We start from the raw sequence: 25335 nt of genomic DNA on the forward strand, positions 1-25335 counted from the left end.
ACTAACCCGAATTCTAGACCCTACGTGCTGATGGAATTGTGCAAACAGTAATCTGTTTTTAGGTTCCATATCACTTCAAAAAATTAGATTTTACTGGGAATGTTTTTGTTTTATTTTTGAGAAAATTAAAGCACTTTGGATCTCCTTTTTAATCCAAGTACTCGAAAGAGGAGTCAGGTTGCTATGCTGGTCCTACGTCTCCGCTGGTCTCGTGGCGACGGCTACTGTCACTACCAGTCCTCTGCCAGGCTCGGGCTCCACACTGCAGCTTGGCCTTGACTCCGGGGGGCGCCAGCGGCTGCGATGAGGCAGCGAGGGAGATGGACAAGATCACGTGGGTCTATGGAGACGAGGGACTGCTGCTCTGCTGCTCTGCAGTGTGAATGACGTCCCACCAGTCCACAGACCTCGTTACCTGGGGGGTAAACAAGACGCAAGCTGCACACACAGCAGGAAGCCGGCAATCCTAGAACACATCCTGTCAACCTGTGGAAAGGCATTAGCAGAGGGAGGATCCTGCTGGAGGCATGAGAAAGCCCTTACAGCTGGAGGGAACTATCTGGAAATGCACACAGGGAGAAGACCTCCAGCGGCAGGGAGACGACATGGCTACAGACTGGGGGGTAAAGACACAGTGCCTCACCTCACCTCCCCACGTGACATTTTCAGCACAACTTCAAGATATCAATTTGGTCAAGAGCTACGAAAAAATATCATCATCATATGGGATCGAAAACGTCACAAGGCTGCCAAGCCTAAGGGAGTAGTGCATGCAGGAAGCCTAGGGAATGAAGCTGCGCACGATCCAGCACAATCTGGGTGGATGGAAAGGAGCCGCTGCGCGCCAGAGGCCAGCGCTGGCAGACAACGTGCCGGGGGGCACAGTGGCTGAGGCAGAAGACGGGGGAGCAGCGCTTCCGCCTCCAGGACAGGCCAGCGCCCAGACACCTGCTGGAACCTGGCGGCCTGCTTGCGTTAATAGAAGGACTGTGAAGAAGTGTAGGAAGAGCTCGGAGAGACGGGTTTTTGTTTTCCACACTGTAATGAAAGAGCACTTTTCACCTTACTGTTTCCCAGGACCCAGCATTTCAAGATATTAAGTCTGATCTTTTAGTTGCAACAGTAACCCTTACAACAGTCTGCCACAGAGAGATTTACAGATTTCACTTCACAACAACTGACCACGTGGAGGAGCCCCGGAGACCGGCGGTTTCTCCTCTGCAGTGCAGGGGCACAGCCAGGTCCACAGTCTGGACCGACTGGGAAACCACAGCACAACGCAGAGCACAAGTCATGACATGTCGAAAAAGCGTTATTAAAATAAAGACATTTTTACACACAGGGATTGTGGGGATGTAGAATAAGTTACACTGCTGTGTAACAATATATAATTAAAACATCATTTATAGCACTCGGCACAACGTTATGTCATTGTGCTCGTCCCTGGGAAACATTATGCACGTGATTTTAACATCTTGTGCAGAAGTTCTGAAGGGATTATGAAGCCATTATGCAGCAAGTGTTAGCGGAAGCCTCCTGTCATGCCAGCTGTGACTGGGAGAAGCACAGTTGACGGGGCCGTTAGTGATGGAGCTGCTGGGACCTTCAGCTCGGAGTGAAGAGGTCATCCCTGAGACTTCCCTGCAGGTGGCAATGTGTCATTGGTATACATTGATACTGGAAAACATTCTTAATAAAAGCTTTATTTTATTGCCATATATTCATATTTTCAATTACAGACTGCAACAAATTAATACTCACTTAATTGAAATCTTCGCCTGTCTACAAGTGTCCAGATTTTAATTCTGCCTGTTGGGGACCTAGCTAGATCATTCATATACACCACAAGTTTCATGTATATCATGAGCCCAATTAACTACACTCATCAAGTTTAAAAAAATTGTAATAAGATAAACCAAACAGAGTAGTATAATAGAATATTACAAAAATGTAAAAATGCTATTTTATGACAGGGGGTAAATTAACCTCTCCCTGTACACCGAGCTCTGAGCTGCAGGATAAAGACTGGCAAGCCCATCTTCAAGGCCATAATGCTATGACTATTTCTTTCAAAATTCTTAGCTCAAATCAAATGGAAGGAAGACCAGAAACGGTGCTTCCAGAGGTCCAGTGCTGCTCCAGTTTGGGTGAAGCTTTAGCTCCTGTTAAACGTGGTGCCTGACCGACGCACAGTAAGTCTTCATTAGGGACAGTGGGCTTGTGTGCAGTTTTTATTAGCAGATTATGAAAACGTGAAATGTAAGTGTTTGGGCAAATATGAAGTTCGGATCACTATAATGAAGTTACAGGAATTAATAATGAAAATACATAAACAGCATCTGTAAAAAAACTATTCAGAATTATATTTTTTTGTTATAAGCCTATACTGCTTCATTAACAAGATGCTCTAATAGCAGACACTGGTGTAAAGGTGTTGCACGAGGAGTAAAGACATCCAAGAATCGGTTGCTTTGTGAATGTGTACCGAGTATTTCAGCTGTGGCTAGAAGCACCAGGCTCAGCCCCCGGCTCAGAGAGAGGAGATAACCAGGGGGCAGCAGCGAAGGTGGAGGCAGGATAGTTGTGGATGAATGCGAGAAGCGATGTACAGTGTGTAAGAGTTATATAGTGTCTACAGTATATAGGGAGAGGTGGCACTGACTGGTTTTAGAACAGCTGGGTGGAGCTGCCTTGTCTGTCATTCTCCCTCCCACACTTCCATGTGCTATAATCACCCACTGGTGCAACTTCCTGCTACGGCTGTCCTTTCCCAAAGAGAGACACAATGTAGGTCCACCAGCGGCCGCCCTCTTAACCCGCTCCTGCCTCCCAGGGTCAGTGTTTCCTTGGTTTCACCCAGACTGATTTCAGCTGAACTGTAGTCATCGCTGCACCTCTACCCCATCACCGCCGCTTAACGAGAATAAGGAAGTTATTTGCTTTGCGTACAAACCTAATACCATACCTGCATAAATGTAGTTTTACATGCCAGGAACTTTTTGTAACAGTGGCCATTTAATAATGCTTATTTATAGTGAGGAACCAAAAGAACGTGTTCTTTATGCTTTTAATTACCACCGTTATAGGTTCTTTCTGTACGCTATAATGCATTCATTCGAATTCCTATTTAAGCAGAACCAATACCATAATCTAATAGTCTCTGCCCTGGTAATCAGCCCTACTAACAGCAGAAAGTGAGACTTGCAGAGGAGATGGGAGCTTAAATCTTGCTTCAGCAGACCAACAAAAAAAACCTTGACTGAGTCCTGCTGAAGGCTTTGTCAGGTATTTCCCTGCAAAATTCACTGTGAAGTAAACAGACAGAGGAATGACATTTCATTTTAAGTAACCAGGGTTGTTTTAAGAACTGCATGAGTATAGCCCAAGTCTTGATCTTCTGCTTAGTGTCTTTACTCTGCCAAAGGCAACAGAGCCTCCTTGGGTCTGGCAGCTGCCAGTGGAACCGATTGCTCAAACCCAGCAGGTGTGGGCAGTCCTGGTTTTGGAGGGCTGGCATGTCTGCAGGTTTTCTAGATCTCTTCAAAGCAGGGGCACCTGAAAAGCTGTAAGAAGCTGTTAAATTGGCCCCATTAAACCAGTACTGAGCTGATTAAGCTAGTTAAAAACCAACCCTCAGGACCACGAATGTCCATTCCTGCATTAGAGACTGGCAACTTTAAATTACACTTACGCCTTATCTTTCCCCTAAAGCTTTTAGCATACATTATAGCAGCATATAATTTAGTTTAAATTCTGGTGTGATTTGTGTGCTATTGAACAGCATTCATTTCTTGAAAACCGCTAATAAATCTGCATACTTTCTGGGAATGCAATATCTCCAAGGTCTCACGCACAGAACGGTAAGTGGACAGAGACTGGGAAACAGACAACAGGACCCTGGACCTGATCGAGCTGTACTCCAGCCTGGTGATGAGTGTATAGGAGAGACAGGTGCACAAGGGACAGGCCGCGTCACCAGTAAGCAGTGGCGTGTGACTGAAGCCCCAGTGACGTGGGCCCACAGGCTCCCTGGAGGACACAACCCGCAAGCCTCATTAGACAAATGGACCTCTGCTTCAGCCTGTTGGGTGTGAAGAGCTGCTGTGGTACAAGGTACATGCAGTCGCTGCAGTATGTCGCCAACAAGTCTGGCAGTACTCTTCCGTAACGGACCCAGATTTGCTCCATGATATCTTGGTGAAGTCACTGCTCGGCTGTGCTTGGCCTAATTCCGGACAGGCTTGCTGTTGTCGTTAAGGTGCGCTGAAGGAGGAAGACGCACTGACTGGCAACAGGGCACGCAGATGGAGTTTGAAAAGGAAATTTCAAGAACAGACATGCTTCAACGGAGGTATGTCTTTAATATACTTAACTGCACTAACTTGTTCATTTACATTAATAGAGCTGTAATTTAGCAAGGAAAACAGATTTCCAGGCAGACATGCCAATTAGATGCTTTCCTTATCAAATTACCACTGGTGGCACACACCTACGGCAGTTATCTTCCTCTCATTAGTTTAAATGTGAGTGACAATGACAGGGAGTTATCTCAGTTCAGCAGATAAAGATTGAGTTAAGATGACCTCCACTTCTCTAGGCAAGTAAGTGCCAGCAATTTTCATGGCCGTTATTTCATTGTTACAGCTAGCTTTTATTTTTCAAGCTCAATTATCAATGATGGCAACACACTCCCTCCTGTGGCCATCTTCACACACTACATCAGCGCTCCAGCAAGACATCAAACACACAAGAAAACACTTCATACACAGTAAAACAAACCTCTGGAAACCATTTGACATTTTTGTTATCTGTATGGAATTTTCAAAAACATGTAGTTTGAAATACAGCATAGGGAGAGTTATTATCCATTAGATGAAGTACCATATTTTCTCTTAAAACAATTCCTATTATTAATTAAAAATTAGTCAAAACATAAAAGAAATGAAAATTGTAGTCATGTAAAAACAGGCTGCTTGGCTAATCCTTAAAAAAAGGATTGACTTTTATCAACACTCAGAGCACTAACAAGTTTATCCAAATTGAAGAAGAATTATTTCAAACAAGCAGAAAACCCCATAATGTGCTCAAAAAGAGCAGATAAAAAGAACAACAAAGCCAAAAGCAATCCAATATCATTACTTGTCAGTTTTGGAAGCCTTAAAAAGAATGTCCAAAATAAAGGACTGAGTGGGTTTCTACAGCAAAATAAAATCTTGAAAATTTAGGAGACATAAGTCAATGCCTGCAACAAAAAAGGACAATGTATAACAGATTCACAGTGAAACAAATTCTAAATTTGAAGATGAACTGGATCCACTCTATTCTACATTATTTTAAGTCCGAAATACAGTTGAAACAATACACATATCACAAACATTTTCACTCATTTTCTTATGGAAATCTACAGTGAAACATTTTAGCAAATTCACCTGAAGGAGATACTGCTTCTGTAATTAAACATTTGTTCTAACTGCAGTGCAATTGAGTTATTTTAATGACCTTTGTTGCACATCTACTGGGACAGTATACCATTTTCCCATTCCAGATTTCTCATTTTCACCCATCTGCTAGGATCTCATAACAGGTCCTGATTCAGATGGACAGCTTACTATGCAGACATTCTCTTTCCTAACCACCCATGATGGTGTTGAATAGGAGCTCCACTCTCACCAAGGAACACTCAAGCACATTTTAAAACACAAAGCACAAGGTTTACACTGGATTACTCTACTACAAGACAGGAGGTCTGAAGTGTACCTGTAGGGTGGGAAGTGTCATTGCGCACTGGTGAGCGAGCGCTGGGGATCTGCAGCGCCCTCTCCCCCTTCCTGCCCTTCTCTCTTCTCGCCGTCCTCGGCTGACCCGTGCTCTGCTGTCGGGAGTCGCCCCTCGCAGCTCTCAGCTGGCTGCGTCTGTTCTTTCTTCTCATCGTTTTTGATCACTTCCTGCACGTTAAACTTCCTGAACAAGACGTAGTTCTGCACCACACTCACGCAGCACACAGTCTTAATGATCTCGATTATGATGGTGTACTCAGGGTTGGTGAGGTCCACTTTATTCTTGGGATTCAATTTCCCTACCAACCCTACAAAAACATAAAATGGTTAGAGGAAATAAACCCATCTCCAAGCCCACCAATCCAACTTACAGCAGCCACAGCTTTGCCTCGAGATCTGAGGAGATGCAATAAACTGCCACAGTGTGTCTTGGAGAAACACAGATAAAACAGTCAATAACTTGAAAAAGGGTCTTCCAACTTTCCCCTGTATTATTGTATCTTTTTTACTTGTCATTATTCTAAACTGGCATGTACGATCATTTTTTTTTTGCTCATCTTCCCGGTGACTTAACCTGTAACTATACTGCAACATATTTAATGTCCCACTCCCACAGCAGGAAGGAATAGGTGCAGTCTGCATACCTAGAGGGAACTCAACTAGTCCACTGGGAATTTGCTATGAGTGAAGAATAATCAAGGATTTTGAAAACGGAGAAAGACCCTCCTTTTTGGGCATATCTGAGCCACCCTTAGATAACAAATTGTTACCTATATGTTAGTTTAAAGTCATTATTATTATTAACAACAAAATACAGTGATTAGAACAACTACCTACCTCCCAAAACTTTAATGACTTCCTCTCTTTTTGCATGACTGCTGTTCCGAGCCTTGAAGACAATCTGAAAGGTGCCCTGGCTGGGGCTCTTGAACCAGGGCTCCAGAAAGGTTGTGAGGTACTTCTCCATGTCTTCAATGAAGGCCTTGCAGGTGCCACTCACAGGGAGCATTCTCAAGATCACTCGGGATTTCTTCTTCTTGGTTGTGTGCAAGTCTTGGAGAATATGGTATACCAGCTTGGCAGGATCTTAAAAAGAAAAGCAAGAACAAACTCATAACTAAGAAGCTTGTTTCTGTCACAGATACAAGGAACAATGTTATAAGACTATAAACCCTGTAGGGGCAAGATTATACCTCACACTGTCACACCAATTATGGCTGACTTGAAATCTACATCTCACAACTCTCTTTAGTTAGAAATTATGAACCTTCTACTCAGTGGTAGGTTACAACTGGGTTCCTGAAAAAAGAAAATGGTGCAAAACTGTATAGCAGCTATAAAATTCCAGGTTTGTAAAGAACATTTTGACAGTAGGCTAACATTTGATTTAATCCTGTCCTATGCAAAATGATTGCCATTCCCTCTTTGATTAGAAGTTCAAGAGAAGACAAACCAGCTATAATTATGATTTGCTTTTAAATTATGATTTAAATGCAACTGATGAAACATAAGCTCATATTCCTACAGCCTGCAGGCCAGAGGCCCTGAGTGTGATGACTGGGGCCTCTCAGGAGTGGCAGAGACCACACGCTCACCTATGTTCTGTGTCCTTATGAAAACCACGTTGTTCGCCCCACTGGCCAGCGCCTGGAAGCGTCTCTCTCTCTTCTGCGTTGCCATAGTGATTTGTTTCGCTTCCTTCTTCACGGCCGCCTCGGCATCATCTTCATCGCCCCAGTCCTCCCCATCGCTGTCCCCCTCTTCCTCTTCTGTAAACTAGACAGCATGCAAAAATGACAGAAGGCAAAACGTCCAGAGCAATCCTGTGCCCACGTATTCACACACTGTGTCAGTTAAACCAGCGGGACAAACTCCTGGAGAAGGCAGAAACATTATGGCTGAAAAAGCACCCCCAGTTAAACCTCACATTACAGTGGGGCAGGATAAACCCGAGTGGTTCACCTTCTCCGGTCCATACAGCTCATCGGCATATTCGTTCAGCAGGCTGTAGGCCTCTGCCGTGCACTTCCTCTCGTTCATGTTGCAGGTGATGAGGATCCCCTGCATCCCCACCTCCAGCTCCCGCGAGCTCCTCGGCTTCTTGGCAGGACAGCTCGTGAACTGCTTCTTGCTTCTTTTATTACACTCTCGAGCCGCTGCCATGCTGTGAAATAACCATTGGAACCGTTCACGAGGCACACATGACAAAAGTACAAGCAGCCACAGACACTTAAGCCTTTCTAAGTTCACGATAAACACGTTAAAGACTATTTTTCATTTTTAAATCCGAGCAGGCATGTACTTTTTACGCAATACCATAGTATACTATACATTCGTGCATAACAGAAAACTGCATAATGGCATACATTAACATGGCAGACAAGTTAAACAGGATGTCACGACAGTACATCACCCTAGTCTAAACAGAAAGCCCTGTAACATACTTAAGCTTGTTTATCGACTCGACACAGACAAAGTGTAACACACAAATTTGATTCACTTCAGTCATAATCTACTCCTTTCTGATTGCAAACAAGTTTTAATGTAGACAGCGTTTTTCTATATGTGCTTTATGGGAGCACTTTCTTATGATTTCTGTAAACAATACTTACGCGATAACTGTTTAGGAAACGGTAACACAAACACCACACACGTGTATCCCACCAACCTCAAACAGCTCTTCACTCCGCGCGTCGCATCTGTGACGTAGTTCTGCAGCGACAGTCATCAGCTGACTCCTCCCACGCCAGCACGCCTGATAACTGCGCAGGAGTTGGGTGATCAACAACTCGACATCCCTCTGGAGAGGAGTTAGTTCACAGGACTGAGAAGTGTCACCTTCTGCTGTAGGTTGTATCACATTAAACGTTCATTCAGACGCAGAGAACTCACATTTAGACAAAGACAACATGATCAATTACGTGTTTTGAAGCTAAAACCCACTGGGAAACGTTTACTCACACTGTCCGTGCAACTACTAAGTTAATGACTTGTCTCCCAAACGCAATCGGTTGTGATTGAATAAACCCAGTCAATAACCGACACCGAAGCATTAAAGGGATGTTCTTTCCATCAATATTTTATATCGTGAAGCCCTTGTGGTTTGTGACGTTACATGCTGATATTCTAGTCAACGTTATGCTCATATTCTGCATTTCGTGTTTACATTTTCTAAACGCAGAAAGCAATAGTATCTCGCATATTTAAACCTAGCAGAGGTCATAGCTATAGTTTTTGTGGGGATGTTATTTTGCTCGGTAATCTGACATTGCTTATGATTTCTGACACGAAAATAAACTAGACTGGGTGTATATGGATTCCTTTCACATGACAAGATAATCTCAAACTGGTACGCAGCTGCAGCTGTCCAATCCTGTCAGGCAGCAAAATTAGTGGTCTCCGTCTTGCGAAATAACAGTCTAGAAAATGAAACATTAATGCAAATGTGACCATATGCATCTGCAACATGCTACCGATTTTCCACGCCTCGATGCTTCAGGATTTCTTATTCTTATTTTTAGGGAGCGCAACTCTCATTTGCGTCATGGCTACGCTAGCATTTTCCCTAAAAGTGCTGAAAGGTCCTGGAAGGGGGTGTCGCTCCATCTTGGCCCTTGTGGGGACACGCCATCAGCGCCGCGGGCACCTCTCGTCTGTCCCCAGAAACTTCGAAGACTATGAAAGCTTGAGGAAGATCCACAATCCTCAAGTCCCCGAGCATTTCAACTTCGCGAAGGATGTTATTGACAAATGGGCAGAGAAGGAAAAGGTTTATTGAGACAACAATGTTCCTGTGAACATGATTACATTTTTCTATAACGTATGATTTGAGTCCTTGTTAAACGAGGCCATGGTGTGGCCGATCTTAAGTTTTCAAGTATTGATTGCCTTTTCTGCAAGAGTAATTCAGTAATTTTTGGTAATAAAACATTCAGTCACTTCACGGGATGTTACAAGCAGACCCCAGTGTCCATCTGGGAGGCGTGAGTGAAAAGCACACTCTATAGCGCCTCAAGGGGCTAACGAGAGAAGGTCGGGCTCTGGGATTCAGAAATGAAATTATTTTCGTAACAGATTGACACTTTACATACAGTTCTCAAATATATTCATGCAGTATCAGATTAAAAAATAGGCAATTTTTTAAAATGTCGAATATTACCATTTTTTTGATGTACTGTAAATAGTGGTGTGATGTTTCTAGACGCTGATCACATTTTTTGTCATTTTTATTGTGCGCGCTGACATTTTAAATTGTTTCACTAGACTATAGTGCAGTATTAAAATTAATTGCACTATAAAACTGTTGTCCTATAAAATTGTTAATTGCATTTGAGTGGTATAGTATAGCAAACAGCAAAAAACGCAGTTTACAAATCTATGTCAAGTTGCTCTGTGTTTACGCATCGAATGCTGCCATGTGATTTGACCATCAGAGCGACTTATTTACGAAGCAGCTGAAACTGATTGTCATCAGTGCACTTCTTGCATTTTTGAATTAACATATAGCAAGGTAAAATTATACTTTGAGTTTTCTTTGCTGTTTTTAGTTTGCAGTATCTTCATAATGCAATCATTTACAGTATCTGTTGTAATACACACAATTATTTTCCAGCTGAGTTTATAATCTGTCCCACATTCAGGATATGTATAAACTTTAGTTCTAAATGGAAAGATTTCCATTTAAGCTAAACAAAATTAAACTGAATTTACATTAAAAGACGGGGAGACATTTTGGTGATTTGTATAGCAAGAGTTTTGGTGGAAGTTAGCTTCTAAACATACAGCATGTATGATTCCAGTAGTAATCTTGTTTTACAAGCCAACTGCTGGCAGGGTCTTTAACAGTCTGCTCCTGTTCCAGCTCGGAGGCAGAGCAGAGAGCCCGGCCTTCTGGTGGGTGAATGACGGCGGAGATCAGATAAGATGGACCTTTGAAGAGCTGGCCCTCCATTCCAGAAGAACAGCCAATGTTCTGTCAGGCCCTTGCGATCTTCAAAGAGGAGACCGAGTGCTTTTGATTTTGCCCAGACTCCCAGAATGGTGGCTTGTGAATGTGGCGTGTATGAGAACAGGTTGGTAGCTATACTGGAGGTGGGAACTGACTCATGACAGACATTTTGAACCTGCATACATGTGTAAGAAATTCACTCAAACGTAAAGCTTAACTGCATTCCCCCTTAAAAAGAGAACACTCCAAAATGGTCACTATTTATTCTCTCCTTGGAGAGTTTTATACATTTGTATTCCTCTGATCTATGAGCCCTCACTAAATATAATTATGTGATCTTCGTAGCATTAACCATGAATGTTTTACACAGCCTTATTTAACAAGCACATTGACACTTCTCGCTTGTGAGCTAAATTCCTTCTCGCATAGGTACAGTCCTGATACCTGGAACCTCCCAGCTGACAGCTCGAGATATTCTTCAGAGACTCCGTGTGTCCCAAGCCAAGTGCATCATTACGGATGAGTCCCTGGCTCCAGTGATCGACGCCATTTCCCCCGAATGTTCCTGGCTGAAAGCTAAGCTTCTTGTGTCGAACAAGAAGCAAGATGGATGGATGAATCTCACGGAGCTCTCTAAGTAAAACATCTTAAATCTTTTCTGTTTCATATTAGAACTAAAAACAAACACAGTAGCCATGGTATATCCTGTCCCGTTGTTCTAACTGATGGTCATGTTAATGCATCCGAGAGAATGGACAAAGATATGTTTATATTGGGTTTTGCCTTTGCTGCTGCTGTTCAGCACATGGACATGAGTAATCCTGCCTATGTACTGTGCCCTGAAGGACTGTTTCAAGCGAGCACACCTGCATGCGGACAAGAAGTGATGATCCCATGACCATATTCTTCACAAGCGGCACCACGGGCTCTCCGAAAATGACACAACACACCCACTGCAGCTATGGAATTGGACTTACAGTCAATGGCAGGTATGATGCAACACGTAAAGACCACTTAAATGTTTTGAAGGAATTGGAAAAAAAACTGTTTACTGCTCTACAGATGAATACCAATGTACTTTAATGAAACTGGAACCAAAAACATAATTTAACAGAATGAGTCACAGTTGGAATCATGTGTCTTGCTTTAAAACTGTTCCAAAAATCTAATCGTAAAAACATTCCACAGAACAAAATCATATTTGCTATAAATAAATGAATTCCAGAAAACAGAAGGATGTTTTTCACAACTCTTAAGTACTCTTCTAAATAAAACCCACTAACGAGGAATCCACACCACTGGCTCTGGCAGAGCACTGAAGGCCCCCAGAGCTCTGCAGGAGAGCCCTGCTGGGGTTTCTGGTTCCCCCTGTGTGTGAAAGGAGGTCATACTTCGGTTTCTTACCGTCATCTTGCTGCTGGGGGGAGGTTTTGGCTCGACCTGACCGAGGAGGATGTGCTGTGGAACACTTCAGACACGGGCTGGGCGAAGTCTGCGTGGAGCAGCGTCTTCGCCCCCTGGACGCAGGGCGCCTGCGTGTTTGTGCACAGCATGGCTCAGTTTCATCCCAGAACTGTACTGGAGGTGAGTCTCGCTAGGGGGGTATTCCAAACTGCCCGCGCTCTTCACTTCCTGTTTCAGTGAAACAGGTTACTTTGAGTCACAACAGCCCCAGAGATAGGGGAAAGAAAGTAGTACTACTGTCATTATAACTTAGTTTGCGTAAAACTAACAGTTGTAATATTATCATCTTTGTGACTTTGTTAACTGCATTTCCAGACCTTGTCCAAGTATCCTATATCAGCGTTCTGCAGTGCTCCTACTGCATATAGAATGCTGATGCAAGAAGACATTTCAAGGTAAAGTAACTTCTGTATATGTGATTTTTTTTGGTGATAAACATTTTTCTTTAAAATCTGAATCCACACATACATTGTAATAAAAAGTGTCCTGCAAAGACAGCTTTTAGTTTATCGCAAGATTCCACTATTGTGGTCTTATATGCTGTGCGGTTTTTGAAAATCAGAAATACACTATCTGAATAGTGAAGCATCTGATGAGCTTCAAATACCACCTTTATACCCAAGATTGAAATTAAGTTTCATCCAGTCCATATATTTTTTTGTGTATCAATAATATTACTAGTGTTTAGTTGTGTTGTCCTATGCTTCTCTATCACAGACAATGCTTTTTTAGCTTGTAATGCTGCACAACATGGGGCGGAGTGGTGGCTCTGTGGCTAAGGATCTGCGCCTGTGACCGGAAGGTTGCCGGTTCAAATCCCGCGGCCGGCAGAGAAATCCTACTCCGTTGGACCCCTGAGCAAGGCCCTTCACCCCAACTGCTCCAGGGGCGCCGTACAATGGCAGACCCTGCGGTCTGACCCCAAGCTTCTCTCCCTGTCTCTGTGTCTGTCTCTCCCTGGAGAAAAGCTGAGGTATGCGAAAAGACGCATTCCTAATGCAAGAAATTGTATAGGGCTAATAAAGAAACTTTATTATTATTACATTATAAAAACAACACAGTGTGGTGAAAAAGTCCAACCCTTAAGACATATTTAGACATCTGATCTTCACATACTGTAGTTCTCGCAAAGTCCTAATAGTAGATAGAAATATCCTTATTAGACAAATGACACACAGAAATTCATCATTTTAAAAACTCAGCCAAGTAACTAGAGGCACCCCCTTTATCAGCAGTCACTTGAGTTACACATTTCCTGTAAGTTTGCCAGTCTCTCACATCGCCTGGGAGGAATTCTAGCCCATTCTTCCTTACAGAACTGTTTCAGCTGGGTGATGTTTGAGAACTTTCTTGCATGCACAGCTCTCTTTAGGTCCCAGTGCAGCATCTCTATGGTATTTAGGTCTGGACTTTGACTTGGCCATTCCAAAATCCTCAATTTAATCCTTTTGAGACATTACAGTACATCCTACATTTGCTTGTGTGTTTTGGATCCCTGTCCTGTTGCATGACTACTTTTGGTTCTGCTCTAGCTGTCAGGCAGATGGTCTCAGATTTCCATCTAGAATACTCTGAATGACAGCGAGACATCCAGGTCCTGAGCACAGGAGGCTCAAACTCTCACCCCATCCTTAATGGTTGTGGTATGAGGCTCTTCTGGTCAGAGACAGTGTTTGGTTTTCGCCTGACATGACATTGTGCATGATGACCAAATAACCTTTGACTAATCTGTCCAGAGCACATTCTTCCAGACATCTTGTTTTTATTCAAGCACTGTTTTGCACACTTGGGACATGCTGCACTGCTCTTCTTGGAGAGCAGGGATTTCCCTCTTAGTCGATCTTTCCCTGATGGTGGACTCGTGAACTCTGACATTTACCATATCGAGGGAGGCCTGAAGACCCCTGCATATAACCCTGGGGTTCTCTGAGACTTCTAGCAGTATCATACAGTCAGATCTTGGAGAGCATTTAGTACGACAGCCACTGCTGGTTAGACTGGCAAAGGTCTTCGGTCTTACCATTTTTCCACTTGTAGATTCCTTCTCACTGTGGAATGATGGACTTCTTATTGTTTAGAAATGACTTTTCTCGGCTGCGTTACCACCAGCCTAAGTGTTTCAGACCAAACTGACAAAGTTTCTGAATTCATATTCAGCTGCAGTTACTTCCTGATGATCAGCTACACGTGCTGGTGCTCCTGATTCTACACACCCTGTTAACTGAGGTGGTAAAACTAAAGGGTGCACAAAGAGTGGATGCTGCTTGATATTTTTTAAATAAAATAAAATTCTGTGTGCTGTCTAATGAGATTAGTTTTAATTACGATTAGGACTTGGTGAGATGAAGATGAAGATGAAGATTATGTTGAACTACAATATCTTAAGGTGGTTTACTTCATTTTGCACCACGGTTGACCATTTAAGAGACTACATCTTTCTCTTCAGGAGTTCACTCTGTAAAGCCAACTGTTCCAGTTTAAATATTTTAAAATGCCACATGCCATGTATTTGCAGACCAGACACTTAGGCAACGGAGGAAGCCAGCCTGGATTATTGAGGTCAAACAGATCTCTATTGTATCCCACTGCGCAGGTATCGCTTTCCGTACCTGAAGCACTGCGTGTGTGCCGGAGAACCTGTCAATCCGGACTTGCTGGAGAAGTGGAAGGACCACACTGGACTTGACATCTATGAAGGATATGGACAAACAGAAACGGTGTGTTGCTCTGGACAGTTATAGTACATGACTTAGCTATACAATCATATTCACAAATGGCTAAAATTATGTGTTTTAGGTGTTGATTGCTGGGACTTTTAAAGGGATGAAAATCAAACCAGGGTCTTTAGGGAAACCATCACCAGCCTACAATGTTCAGGTAAATGTTCCTGTAAGTCTGTCTTGTACAATTCTGTTGTGGAAACTTATAATGATGCACCAATAACAAACATTATAACCAACTACCTTATATGGTAAAATATGTGCATCCCTACTCCTCATTTCAAAGACAGAAGAGGTTTTGAATACCTTGCCACATTATTTTAGCCACTGTATTTTACATTTGGATGTGCAGACGGTGACCTCAAGTATAAAAAAAGTGATGTATTTTCTGTGGTAGCAATCTAACACATATTTACTTGGGTTTGTGTTTTTAGGTTGTAGACGAGATGGGTAATATTGTTCCACGAGGTACAGAAGGAAACATTGCAATCAAAGTGAAACCCCAGAAGCCATTCTGCCTTTTTTCAGGATACACTGTAAAGTGTTTTTTTTTTATATTAATTTCGATATATCTTTGCACACTGCAGTAAATTAATTTTGTGATTTGAAACTACATGAACAGGATGATCCAGTGAGCACAGCGCTGTGCTACAGAGGAGATTTCTATCTGACTGGAGACCGAGGCCTCATGGATGAGGATGGCTACCTCTGGTTTTTTGGGAGAGCAGATGATGTCATTTTGTCTGCAGGGTAATCAGATCACTTCAATACACACGTCCCGTGACCCCACAACGTAGTTGTAATATTACACAGCCAAATCGGCAGAGCTCTGTCAAAAACTTTCCATTTCAGTGGAATATAATCAGACGCATTATTTTTCAGACTTGCATAAGGCGTGAGGAGACCGCCTGGACATGTGAACCTGCAGACTTGCCAGTCAGTTCGGCTTCAGAATCGTATTGTTGTGTTTTTCAGATACAGAATTGGTCCTTTCGAAGTAGAAAACGCTCTGGCCGAGCACGAAGCCGTGGCAGAATCGGCTGTGGTAAGCAGCCCTGATCCAGTGAGAGGAGAGGTATGGTGTAACTTGGGATTTTCTCGATGAATAAAAAACCATAAGAGAAAATCTAGTAAATGAAACTGAGACTTGTGCAGGTGGCAGAAACCGTTCTGAAATTTACTGCAACCCTTTCTGGTCATATTTGCATTTGAGCAAAGCACTAGAAGCACACGGAGCAACAGTCATGCCTCTTGTGGGCTCATTTCTATCAGCCTTATTGTCCACAACACACTACACCAAGGAAGGATCCTGATGCGATACTGCTCTACAGTCACAAGAATTACCCCATTCAAGGTAACACACACCACTCTAACTACATTTCCCATTCCACTATGGAAAAGGTCATTCCCTCATACAGTACGTGAGTAGGACAGTGTATAGCGAACACTGAGCTGAAAGAATGAGCAGGGTGAGAAGTGTACAAGCAGTCCATAATGTGAGTATACTTTTTGTAGGTTGTAAAGGCCTTTGTTGTTCTGACTCCTGAATACGCAGCGCATGATAAACAACAACTGGCTGCAGAATTGCAGAAACACGTAAAGCAAGTTACAGCTCCGTATAAATATCCACGCAAGGTAAGTTCGTGGGTTTACTAATTTTTTAGGTTTTCAATTATTGTGGTCATCGTAAAAGTTCCAAGTTTAGCCAAAGTTTTTGGTTTGTGATGTAAACTATGTCAAGTCATAATTGATCTGTAGCTTAACATATCAGGAGCTGCGTTTCTGAAGCAAATTATTTTGGCGTACACTAACTTCTGCTTTCTTTTCTAAGATTGAATTTGTGGAGCATCTGCCGAAGACGGTCAGCGGTAAAATTCGAAGGCTTGAGCTGCGGAACAAGGAATGGGGACACAGTTAAACCGAGTGTACATCTGCCAGTACTGTCATCTGAAAAGATCAAGCAAATGCACATTAAATGTCATATACTGTACATACATGAAGACAGAAAGAAGATATTGCAGAAATGCCTATTTTCCTAATGCCATCATATGCAGAAATACAACGTAATTAGGAGTGGTGAAAATACATAGATTTTAAAAATGAGCGAGAGTAAACTGAACTTTTGCTCAATCATCAGTCTGTTGAATTTATATATTTACTCTGTTCTACAGATTTTAGTTTTTATATTTGTATTCTAATCCTACTCTAAAAGCTTTTTAAATAGCTTAAGTGTCTGTACTTAAGGAGACTATTTAAAGTAAGCTCCTACAACTGATTTTGTAAAATTATGCTTTGAAATATTTACTCTAGCTGAGTGATATATAATAACATTTTCTGAGTCTTAATGCTTGGACTGAGAAGGATCTAATAAAAGACACTTCCCCTCGACACAATCAAACTCCATTTACAGTATGGTTATTTAAGTAACTGATTTAGCACTATAAATTAAAATGTAACTCAACTGTGATTAAATGTGACGTTTTTAAATTTAACGTAATGAAAGTAAACAGGAGAAAAAAAAACATTCTAAACCCCAGTTACGGAACAAAATATAAACAATGTTATTCACCATCAATAACTACATATAGGATGAGATCCACAACTGATGTATTCTACCCAACTGAGTGATGAGATTCATTATATACCATCAAGAACTGTCATCAGATTAGTCTGAAGGTTGAATAGCTGGAGAGCTGTATTCATATTGCTTTCGCTGATGTCTAATTTTAACAAATTCATACACTGCAAGATGGCGCAATGATTCTTCAGCACACAAATTAACTTTTCATTTTACATACTGTAGCTTTGTTAGAGTAGAACACCAGTTTCTTAATAAAACCTGTGCAATAAATAATAGCCCCATTCCCAAAATAAAGGAACAGCTCTGTTTGTTCTTGTATTAACACAATGAAATACATGCTTTAAGAACACAATAAAACATTAAACATCACAAATTTTCAACCAATTTACAGGAGAAAGGCTTTTCACCACTTAGGGGGAAAAAATCCACATTCAGAAATCTGTCTTATTAAGCACACGTTGACATTATTTTTTAAAGATTTATATCGTTCATATTCTTCATGTCTGCGATTCATATTTTGTGTGGAATAGCTTATAAAATCCTCATATTTAGTAAACAAAAAAAATGTCAGAAGCCTTGTTTGAAAGAGTAATTGCACCCTTACTGCTTCCATATCAGTTAGGAAGGTAATCAGAATCAGGTGCACATGATTAGCTGATCATCAGGACACGCTTCCACCTGTATATAACATCACATACTTTGTCAGTTTGGTCTGGAGCTTTCACTCACCTTGTGGGAAGCCCAAGGTCAAAAGATATGTTTGATGGTCTCAGAGAAAGAATAATCACTACTTCTCGGTCTGGAAAGGGTTATAAAGCTGTTTCCAAACAATACCGAGTCCTTCATCCCACCGTAAGAACGATGATTTACAAATGGGGGAAAGCTGAAGATAGTTGACAGTCTACCCAGGAGTGAGTGTGCCATCAAATTCAGCCCAATCTCAGACTGCATGATGCTCCTCGAGATCGCAGAGAAACCCAAAGCGATATTCAGGGATCTACAGGCCTCTGTCAATATGGTAAACGTTAGAGTAGGAAAAGAATGGCTTTTGAGAAGAATACCCCTTCTCTCCAAAAAGAACATTACTGCAAGGCTCAGGTTTGCAAAACAGCACCTGAATAAACAAAACTTCTGGAACAATGACCTCTGGGCCGATGACACATTTGAGCTGTTTGGCTGTAATGCCAAATTAAGTTTGGCGAAAAAGAAACACTGCATATTACCACAAGAACCTCATACTAACTATCAAGCATAGTAAGAATCCTTACACTTATATAGCGCTTTTCTAGACCCTCCACTCAAAGTGCTTTACAGCTAATGGAGACTCCCCCCATCACCAGTGTGCAGCCCCACCTGGATGACTAAAATAACACCAGCATACATTTCCTTATATTAATTTTAATTAAAAAATTGTATGTGTAGACAATAAGAGATGAGGTAAACAGTATTCCCATAGTGCACTTGCAACTACGTACAGGACGCATAAATAGTCACTTTCAATCATTTGTGCAGAATGCTTTCAGAAGTACACCATGATGCAGTAATAAATAAAAAAGCAATATAAAAATCAGTATGTTTGACAAACTGGTTAAAAGCATGTAAAATGTAATAGCACTACCAAATATAAATATAGAAGTACCTTGTTAATACATCTTAAACAATTGTAGGTTTAGTGTCAAACATGTATTCAAGTACAAGCAAAAACCTACATATAATATCTTTAAGAGATAACAATGGTAATGACAAATTTACATTTCCAGCCTATTAATAAAATCAAGATGGGAATTACACAGCTGCTATTGACTAAGTCCTTAAAGAGGGTCTCAGACTTCTGTGTTGAGCAGAATCTGAACCCCCACCAGCAAAACTCTGCTCGGACGAAGTGGAGCGGTCTCTACAGTCCCAGCTCCGAGACCAGGCGGCCGCAGCGGGTTTCCCTTTGCCCAGTGCCGCCTCCCACTTGAAAAAGCCACAATTCCCGTTGCTTCCCGAGGCTGTTGGTCCAGCCGGGCAGCGGTAGAAGGCTCTGCCGTGATTTGGCCCGCCGTTGGAGACTCTGAGCCGCTTGCTTCTGCGGCCACAGCCGCACAGCGGAGGCGTGACTTTCCCGCTACTGCTCCCGCTAACGAGTGAGGACAGGACAGGAGGGGGAGCAGGGCCAGCATCAGACCTGTTCGAGGACAATCTGGAATTACTGGGGCAAACTGGATTTTTGTAGACTGTAAGAGAACTGTCAGATTTGTTCACACAGAGTCTTGAATAGGTTAGTGTACTATTAGAACACCTGCTGCCTTTCTGGGGTTTTGTAAAGAATGACATGCTTGAAAGAGATGTTTGCTTAGCACCTTTTGCAGGTCTAATGGCAGGGCTGGAAAAATTGGGAGCCCTACATGTAGTCCTGTTTGAAGGGCAAACTGATACATTTGCAGTAGACCGTACTGTAGGGTTGGGACGTTTACACAAAACCTCATTTGACGTCTTCGAATTTGTCAGCACGCCATCCTCCTGCTGCTGGAATTTTTGTGAAAAAGACCAGTTAGGACTCCTCACAGAGTCAACAGTTTTTTCAGGGTCTTCCAGAACAACAGAATCGTAAGACCGGCCCTCGTCCACTGCAGGTATGACCATGTTGCCTTCCCATTCTCCAAGCACAGTCTCACTGTCAGCAGCAATGTATGAGTCTAGATCAGATATATCTGTAACACAGTCAACCGTAGTTGAGACTAACACCTGGTTAGTACTGAGCACTGTTGGACTATTAATAGTCACTAATGTTCCAGAAGAGATGCTTTTTGGTACTGGGGGGTTTTCTTGAGCTACGCAAGGCATTAGCCCATGAAACAGAGTCTTCGGGTACACCAAGCTCTGACAGAGATGGTTTTCGTTATTTGAACGCAGTCCGAGAACCTCCTTGTTCTTTGAAGACTGTTTTCTTTGAACGTGGTCCAGTTCCACCTGCTCCAGGACGCTCTTAGTTTGTCTGTCTTCTGTATTGTTATTTTCACCTCTGGCAACACAATTTCCATGATGGTTGTCTCTAGCAGCCTCACTGTTTGCACGTCTGTTGCCTGGATCAGGTTTAACCTGGGAAACCCACACATTGGAATTTATCATGTGTCTTTGGAGGTGCCTGCTGTAACAGTACAATTTAGTTTTTTAAAATGTCTTCTTCGCTTATGCGGCATCAGAGACTTTTTACTGATGGAAATTAAGCTCACAAAAGGAACAGGAAAACCATTCTACAGCCTCTTTAAACTAAACAAACCTACTCACCCTTTCCAGACACTTTGTGATTTTCATCACACACCCATCTGTGATCATTCTCCATGCAAGATGTGCTGTATTCCGGGCATCATCCAAACCTGAAGATATGCTTAAATAATCATGGCAGTTCTGCTGGGTTATGGACAGAGTAGCTATTCGAAAGTGTCAAAATTAAACTTGCAGAAGCCCAAAAGATAACTGAAAGTACATGATGTTCATTGGCATGTTTAACATCTTGAATAAAACCACATTATATGTGCAGAGAAAATATGTGCTGTACCTGAATGCTCTCTTCCTGAAAATTTAATCCCAAGGTCCTGTAAGGCCCCAGTCAGTCCTTTTGGTTTTCGATTATAAAAACTCTAAACGGAACATAAAAAGGGAGGAAAACAATTATTTTCCTGTCTGTATAATCATAGACAAATCCACAACCATTATATTGTTCTCGAATTGATGTAAATCAAAAAGTGGCAGTGTTCCTACAAGCACATAAACTATTAAGTTTGTTTTTGAAGAAATTAAACTTATCTATTGTAAAGGCATAAACCTTACAAATCTGATCTGTAGAGAAGCAGTACCTTGTACATCGCCCTGAGATCAATCCAGCTGTTCAAGGCGTCAGGTCTGTGGAGCTGTTTCCTTTTGCACTCATACTGCAGACAAACACCCAGGTCCCAGTCTACGCATAGACAGATATAGGAACAATATGGTGTTGTAACAACAAGGCCTGTGACTTTCAGGTTTTAAGAAAAAGAAGTAGCTATTAATTATAAGACTGAATATTTTCACTGTTTCACTGCACTGCAAAGTATAATAATATCTAAACACTGTATACTTGCAGTTCTACACCTGTAACATTCTCATTTGCCTCAATTATAAGCACTACAGGGTCTTAACATATTTCAAATTTGAAAGATTCATATATACGCCAAATTCAGCAGCTCAAGTTAGCTATGCATTGCTGATGGTGAAATCAGGATAAAAAAACAGCTGGCTGTTACTGAACTGTCTTTACATGGCCTGAAGTGACACTATCAACACAAAATACAGTACTAGAGGTCCATTCTGACTCAGACTGGTTCTGCTTTTTAGCATTATGAGACAGTGAGAAGTATTTTATATTCATCCCCATTATTTGTATATACTGTATCTTTTGATATATCTGATATCTTTTAATATACTATGAGTTTTTAAGGAAACAGAAATCAGGCTACACATTACTCATCAGTAACAGAATACACTATATCCCACCTGACCAGGTCACAAAAGTGCATGGGTTAGCAACAGAGTCGCTCGGTCTGACCATGTCGTTCACAAACACAATGTTCTCCTCCTGCTGCAGTGTCTGAAGCCATTTGTTAAACTGAGACAAGCAGATCTTCAGAGGAACTCCAGCCTCCACCTGGCTCTGATGAAAAGAGCACATGAAATCACAAACTCTGGACAAAGAATGGAAGCACAACTGCTTGTGAAGAATGACTTGAAACAACAGTATTGTAAGCAAAAGAGTTCAGCTTACCTGCCTGATACCGGTTAACTCAGTGCAAAACTCAGACAGCGTAGGGTGTTCCTGTGGTTGCACGTAAGTATGAAACTCGGAATCGATCCTTCCATTGGATGTGTTCAGTAGTACAGCAGGGAATTCAACTGATCGTACACAAACACATTTTATTAAATCAAGACTTACAATATTGTTTTTTTATCCTATAATATTTAAAAACAATTATAATTTTTAACGTCAATGATACATCATCCATTTCAAATGAATAGCTAGTTTTAGTGCATCTCAGGTTGCCTTACAGGATGTTGTAACTGATCTTATTAAAAAACAACTTACTTATTTCCGGGCTGCAGTGATTTTTGTCTCTCCAACAAGTGGATTCAAAGTCAATGACTACCAGGTATGAAAAAAACTGCTCTACAAAGAGAAAATAGGGTTGATGAATGTTTCCTACAAAATATTATCTTAAATATAAATAATAACATTATCCACAGAAATAATTAATGTATAAGAATTTCTTACTTTTTAGATATGATCCGAATACAATACGTAACAACCAGTTGTTTTTTTAACTTTTGACTTTCTAATACAAACCATCTTTGTAAAGCTTCTTTTCAAAAGGCGTTCTTGGCTATAAAATGCAGTCAATTTTCATCACAGAAGAAAATAAGTCAGAAAAACATGCTATTACTTTTTTTTACAATGCTACCTCCCTCTATGACATGAACAACTGAGCATATTCCCGAAAAATAATTCATATTGGTGATGCCATGTGCATCATTCCTTTACGAGCCAATATACTGTACCATCATCCTTAAACACTCATAACGGGTGTAAGTGTTGTCAGTGATGGGTGTACTTTGACTGTGAGGTGATAAACAATATTATTAACACATGATAATGCAATGTAGCAGGTGTAGTATTTGTGTCGGATTTAGAGAACAGATTTATTGTATCATACGTAACTTAAAAGGTAATGCAATACAAATGTACAAACTGTAACTCAACCCCAGTTTATGGGGTATAAAACTGTGTCCAGAAGTATTTTAAAGACAGGCTAGGCAGCTTCGACTTGAGCCACTCAGCACCTGGGCTCCGTGCAGAGAGGGATTCACCATGCGGCTGCTACAAAGGTGGAGGAACACAGAAAACAAATACAAAGAAGAGAGGTTTTTACTACGGTATGTTATTTAGAGCTTTTTAGGAAGTGATGCCACTGAGGCAGAGGGGAAGGTGATCTCGGTTGCTCTGATCTCTCTCAAGTTTTTGTCTGTCCCTGATAAAAGCCAGAGATAGATGGAAGAGGCCGGAATGGTATTTAAAGAATTGTGGATGTTAAAAATGTGGGAACGTTAAAGGCATATGAAAAAATAATTAAATTACTAATGTATTGGTGGTGGTGGAGGGGATCCCCATTACCTTTAAAGCGCTTTGAGTGGAGTGTCCAGAAAAGCGCTATATAAGTGTAAGCAATTATCATTATTATTATTATTGAATGATTAAAAAAACGTGTGATGTACAGCGATCACGTACTTGCGCCTGGTCTTCTTTGGGCGCCATTGCTGGAAGGTTGACTGCGTTTTCTTATTAGCCCAAGTTTTCTGCAATGAAAAAAAAAACATTACAACAAAAATAAACTTACATTATAGTTTAAAATTAAAGAAATGCGTTACAGTCTTCACTGGGTTCGTTTTCTTCTGGTACATAGTTTAAAATTAAAGAAATGCGTTACAGTCTTCACTGGGTTCGTTTTCTTCTGGTACATCCTTTATCTTACTCAACACTAAACACAAACTTTGGCCATAAAGAGCTTTAGGGGTGCAGTCATAACAATGAACATTATTACGGGTCATGTGTGCAGAGCAAACCAGTGACTACGGAAATCGGGGACTTCGTACTTGGCCAGCAGCTTTGTTGCCATGACACCCTCCTGTCCGTCTTACGGACCCTGCAGACCTGTGAAGACACGACCGTCAGAGAACGCAGACTGAAATGCGCATTGCTCCTTTGACAGGGAGCCTTTTTTAGAAACAATCTAATGGAATTGCACACTGAAACCACGTACCCGGTTGGTTTAAAACAAGTCTACCAGGCTTGTAAAGTGAAACACCACGTCACCTACAATGACTATCCTACTAATGATGGCGAAAGACTTGATCAATTTCCCTTCGGGATCAACAAAGTCTTATCTATCTAGATGAAGGGGGGCGTTGTTTTATGTTTGCCATCTACTTAACATATTTTTTCCAGTGAATTAAATATCTCGTACCGCTGCTGTGCTGGATATACATCGCCTGCTATGCCAGTACACATTACCCTCAATGACGATATTCAGTATTGCTGTCCTCGCAACTGGCACAACGTTCTCGCGTAGAGAAGCAACTTACAATGTGGCCCATAAATGCGACACACGGATTTATTTTCCGTTCAATCAGCTAAAAACTCAACGTCCTGCTAAACGTATAAGTGCATAGGACCCCATGGTATATTATTAAAGACAGCAAAAGAATATTCTCACTCATAAAGAAAGAACTGGGATAAATACAAACGTCAAGCAAGCGTAAGCTCCAGTCTGACGTGCACCTAAAGCGAAACCTCTCAAATACGTGGTTAAAAACGCCTAACCTTTCGCAACTTTTGAAAAGTGACTCTTACAGGGTTCCCCATATGCTTCCCCGCTCGGAGCGACTCACAGGTTTGAATCTCACCCTGCGCTACGTCATTTCCCTTTCGGCGACCCGTGGCGGCGCCTGCGCACAACCTGCCTGCGCTCGCGGAGGCGGCTGGCGCCCCCGCCCGGCCGGAGGTGCGAGGCGCACGCGGAGCGGCTCGTGCCGGGGCAGCTGATAGAGTCAGCGGCTCGTGTGGCGAGGCGCATTGCCCCGGCCAGGGGCAGAAAGACGGCATGTGGCATGTCGAAAGTACGAGAACAGTAAGAATAATGACGAGGTGGCGAGGACAGCCTGTCCGCCTGTCACTCCTGCCCGGAGGTCTCGGCCACAGTTAACTGTTACTGCGTGTGCCTGCCGTGAAGACACTCGCACCTTTGGTTTATCTGCCTGGACAGTGTGACTTTATTT

At 42.0% G+C, this 25335-nt stretch overlaps 3 protein-coding genes across 14 annotated transcripts; 1 reads left to right on the top strand and 2 right to left on the bottom strand.

Moving 5' to 3' along the window:
• Nucleotides 1–8584, bottom strand: thumpd1 (THUMP domain containing 1). 5 transcript variants are annotated; one of them, XR_015928612.1, is made up of 7 exons: nt 8390–8490; nt 7740–7941; nt 7373–7553; nt 6615–6863; nt 5758–6085; nt 3187–4263; nt 2027–2913 (listed from the first exon to the last, which is right to left on the bottom strand). XR_015928612.1 is itself a non-coding variant. In XM_088613448.1 (6 exons), exons 2-5 carry the CDS (start codon nt 7938–7940, stop codon nt 5775–5777), a joined length of 942 nt encoding a protein of 313 aa, XP_088469574.1. In that variant the 5' UTR covers nt 7941; nt 8390–8490; the 3' UTR covers nt 1–415; nt 5758–5774. The 5 variants fall into 5 exon arrangements, 4 of the variants coding, with proteins under 4 accessions (XP_088469574.1, XP_088469573.1, XP_088469576.1 ...); XM_088613448.1 differs by lacking the exons at nt 2027–2913; nt 3187–4263 and adding an exon at nt 1–415; XM_088613447.1 differs by having other exon boundaries at nt 2027–4263.
• acsm3 (acyl-CoA synthetase medium chain family member 3) lies at nt 8497–17307 on the top strand. 2 transcript variants are annotated; one of them, XM_088613444.1, is made up of 14 exons: nt 8497–8623; nt 9299–9546; nt 10639–10849; nt 11155–11362; nt 11571–11714; nt 12153–12309; nt 12505–12584; nt 14783–14906; nt 14986–15066; nt 15344–15445; nt 15532–15659; nt 15885–15984; nt 16425–16544; nt 16741–17307. In XM_088613444.1, the coding sequence occupies exons 2-14, from the start codon at nt 9322–9324 to the stop codon at nt 16825–16827; spliced, it is 1767 nt and encodes a 588-aa protein (XP_088469570.1). In that variant the 5' UTR covers nt 8497–8623; nt 9299–9321; the 3' UTR covers nt 16828–17307. The 2 variants fall into 2 exon arrangements, with proteins under 2 accessions (XP_088469570.1, XP_088469571.1); XM_088613445.1 differs by lacking the exons at nt 14986–15066; nt 15344–15445.
• Nucleotides 17308–18872: 1565 nt separating this feature from the next.
• eri2 (ERI1 exoribonuclease family member 2) lies at nt 18873–24990 on the bottom strand. 7 transcript variants are annotated; one of them, XM_088613442.1, is made up of 11 exons: nt 24881–24964; nt 24154–24211; nt 23789–23856; nt 22592–22672; nt 22274–22401; nt 22006–22162; nt 21333–21433; nt 21035–21116; nt 20764–20852; nt 20446–20574; nt 19519–19660 (listed from the first exon to the last, which is right to left on the bottom strand). In XM_088613442.1, the coding sequence occupies exons 2-11, from the start codon at nt 24174–24176 to the stop codon at nt 19655–19657; spliced, it is 864 nt and encodes a 287-aa protein (XP_088469568.1). In that variant the 5' UTR covers nt 24177–24211; nt 24881–24964; the 3' UTR covers nt 19519–19654. The 7 variants fall into 7 exon arrangements, with proteins under 7 accessions (XP_088469564.1, XP_088469565.1, XP_088469563.1 ...); XM_088613438.1 differs by having other exon boundaries at nt 18873–20574; nt 24911–24990; XM_088613439.1 differs by having other exon boundaries at nt 18873–20574; nt 22592–22667.
• Nucleotides 24991–25335: the final 345 nt, after the last annotated feature.

Source organism: Lepisosteus platostomus, chromosome 19 (genome assembly GCF_059453375.1).
Source record: "Lepisosteus platostomus isolate fLepPlt1 chromosome 19, fLepPlt1.hap1, whole genome shotgun sequence".
NCBI lineage: Eukaryota > Metazoa > Chordata > Actinopteri > Semionotiformes > Lepisosteidae > Lepisosteus > Lepisosteus platostomus.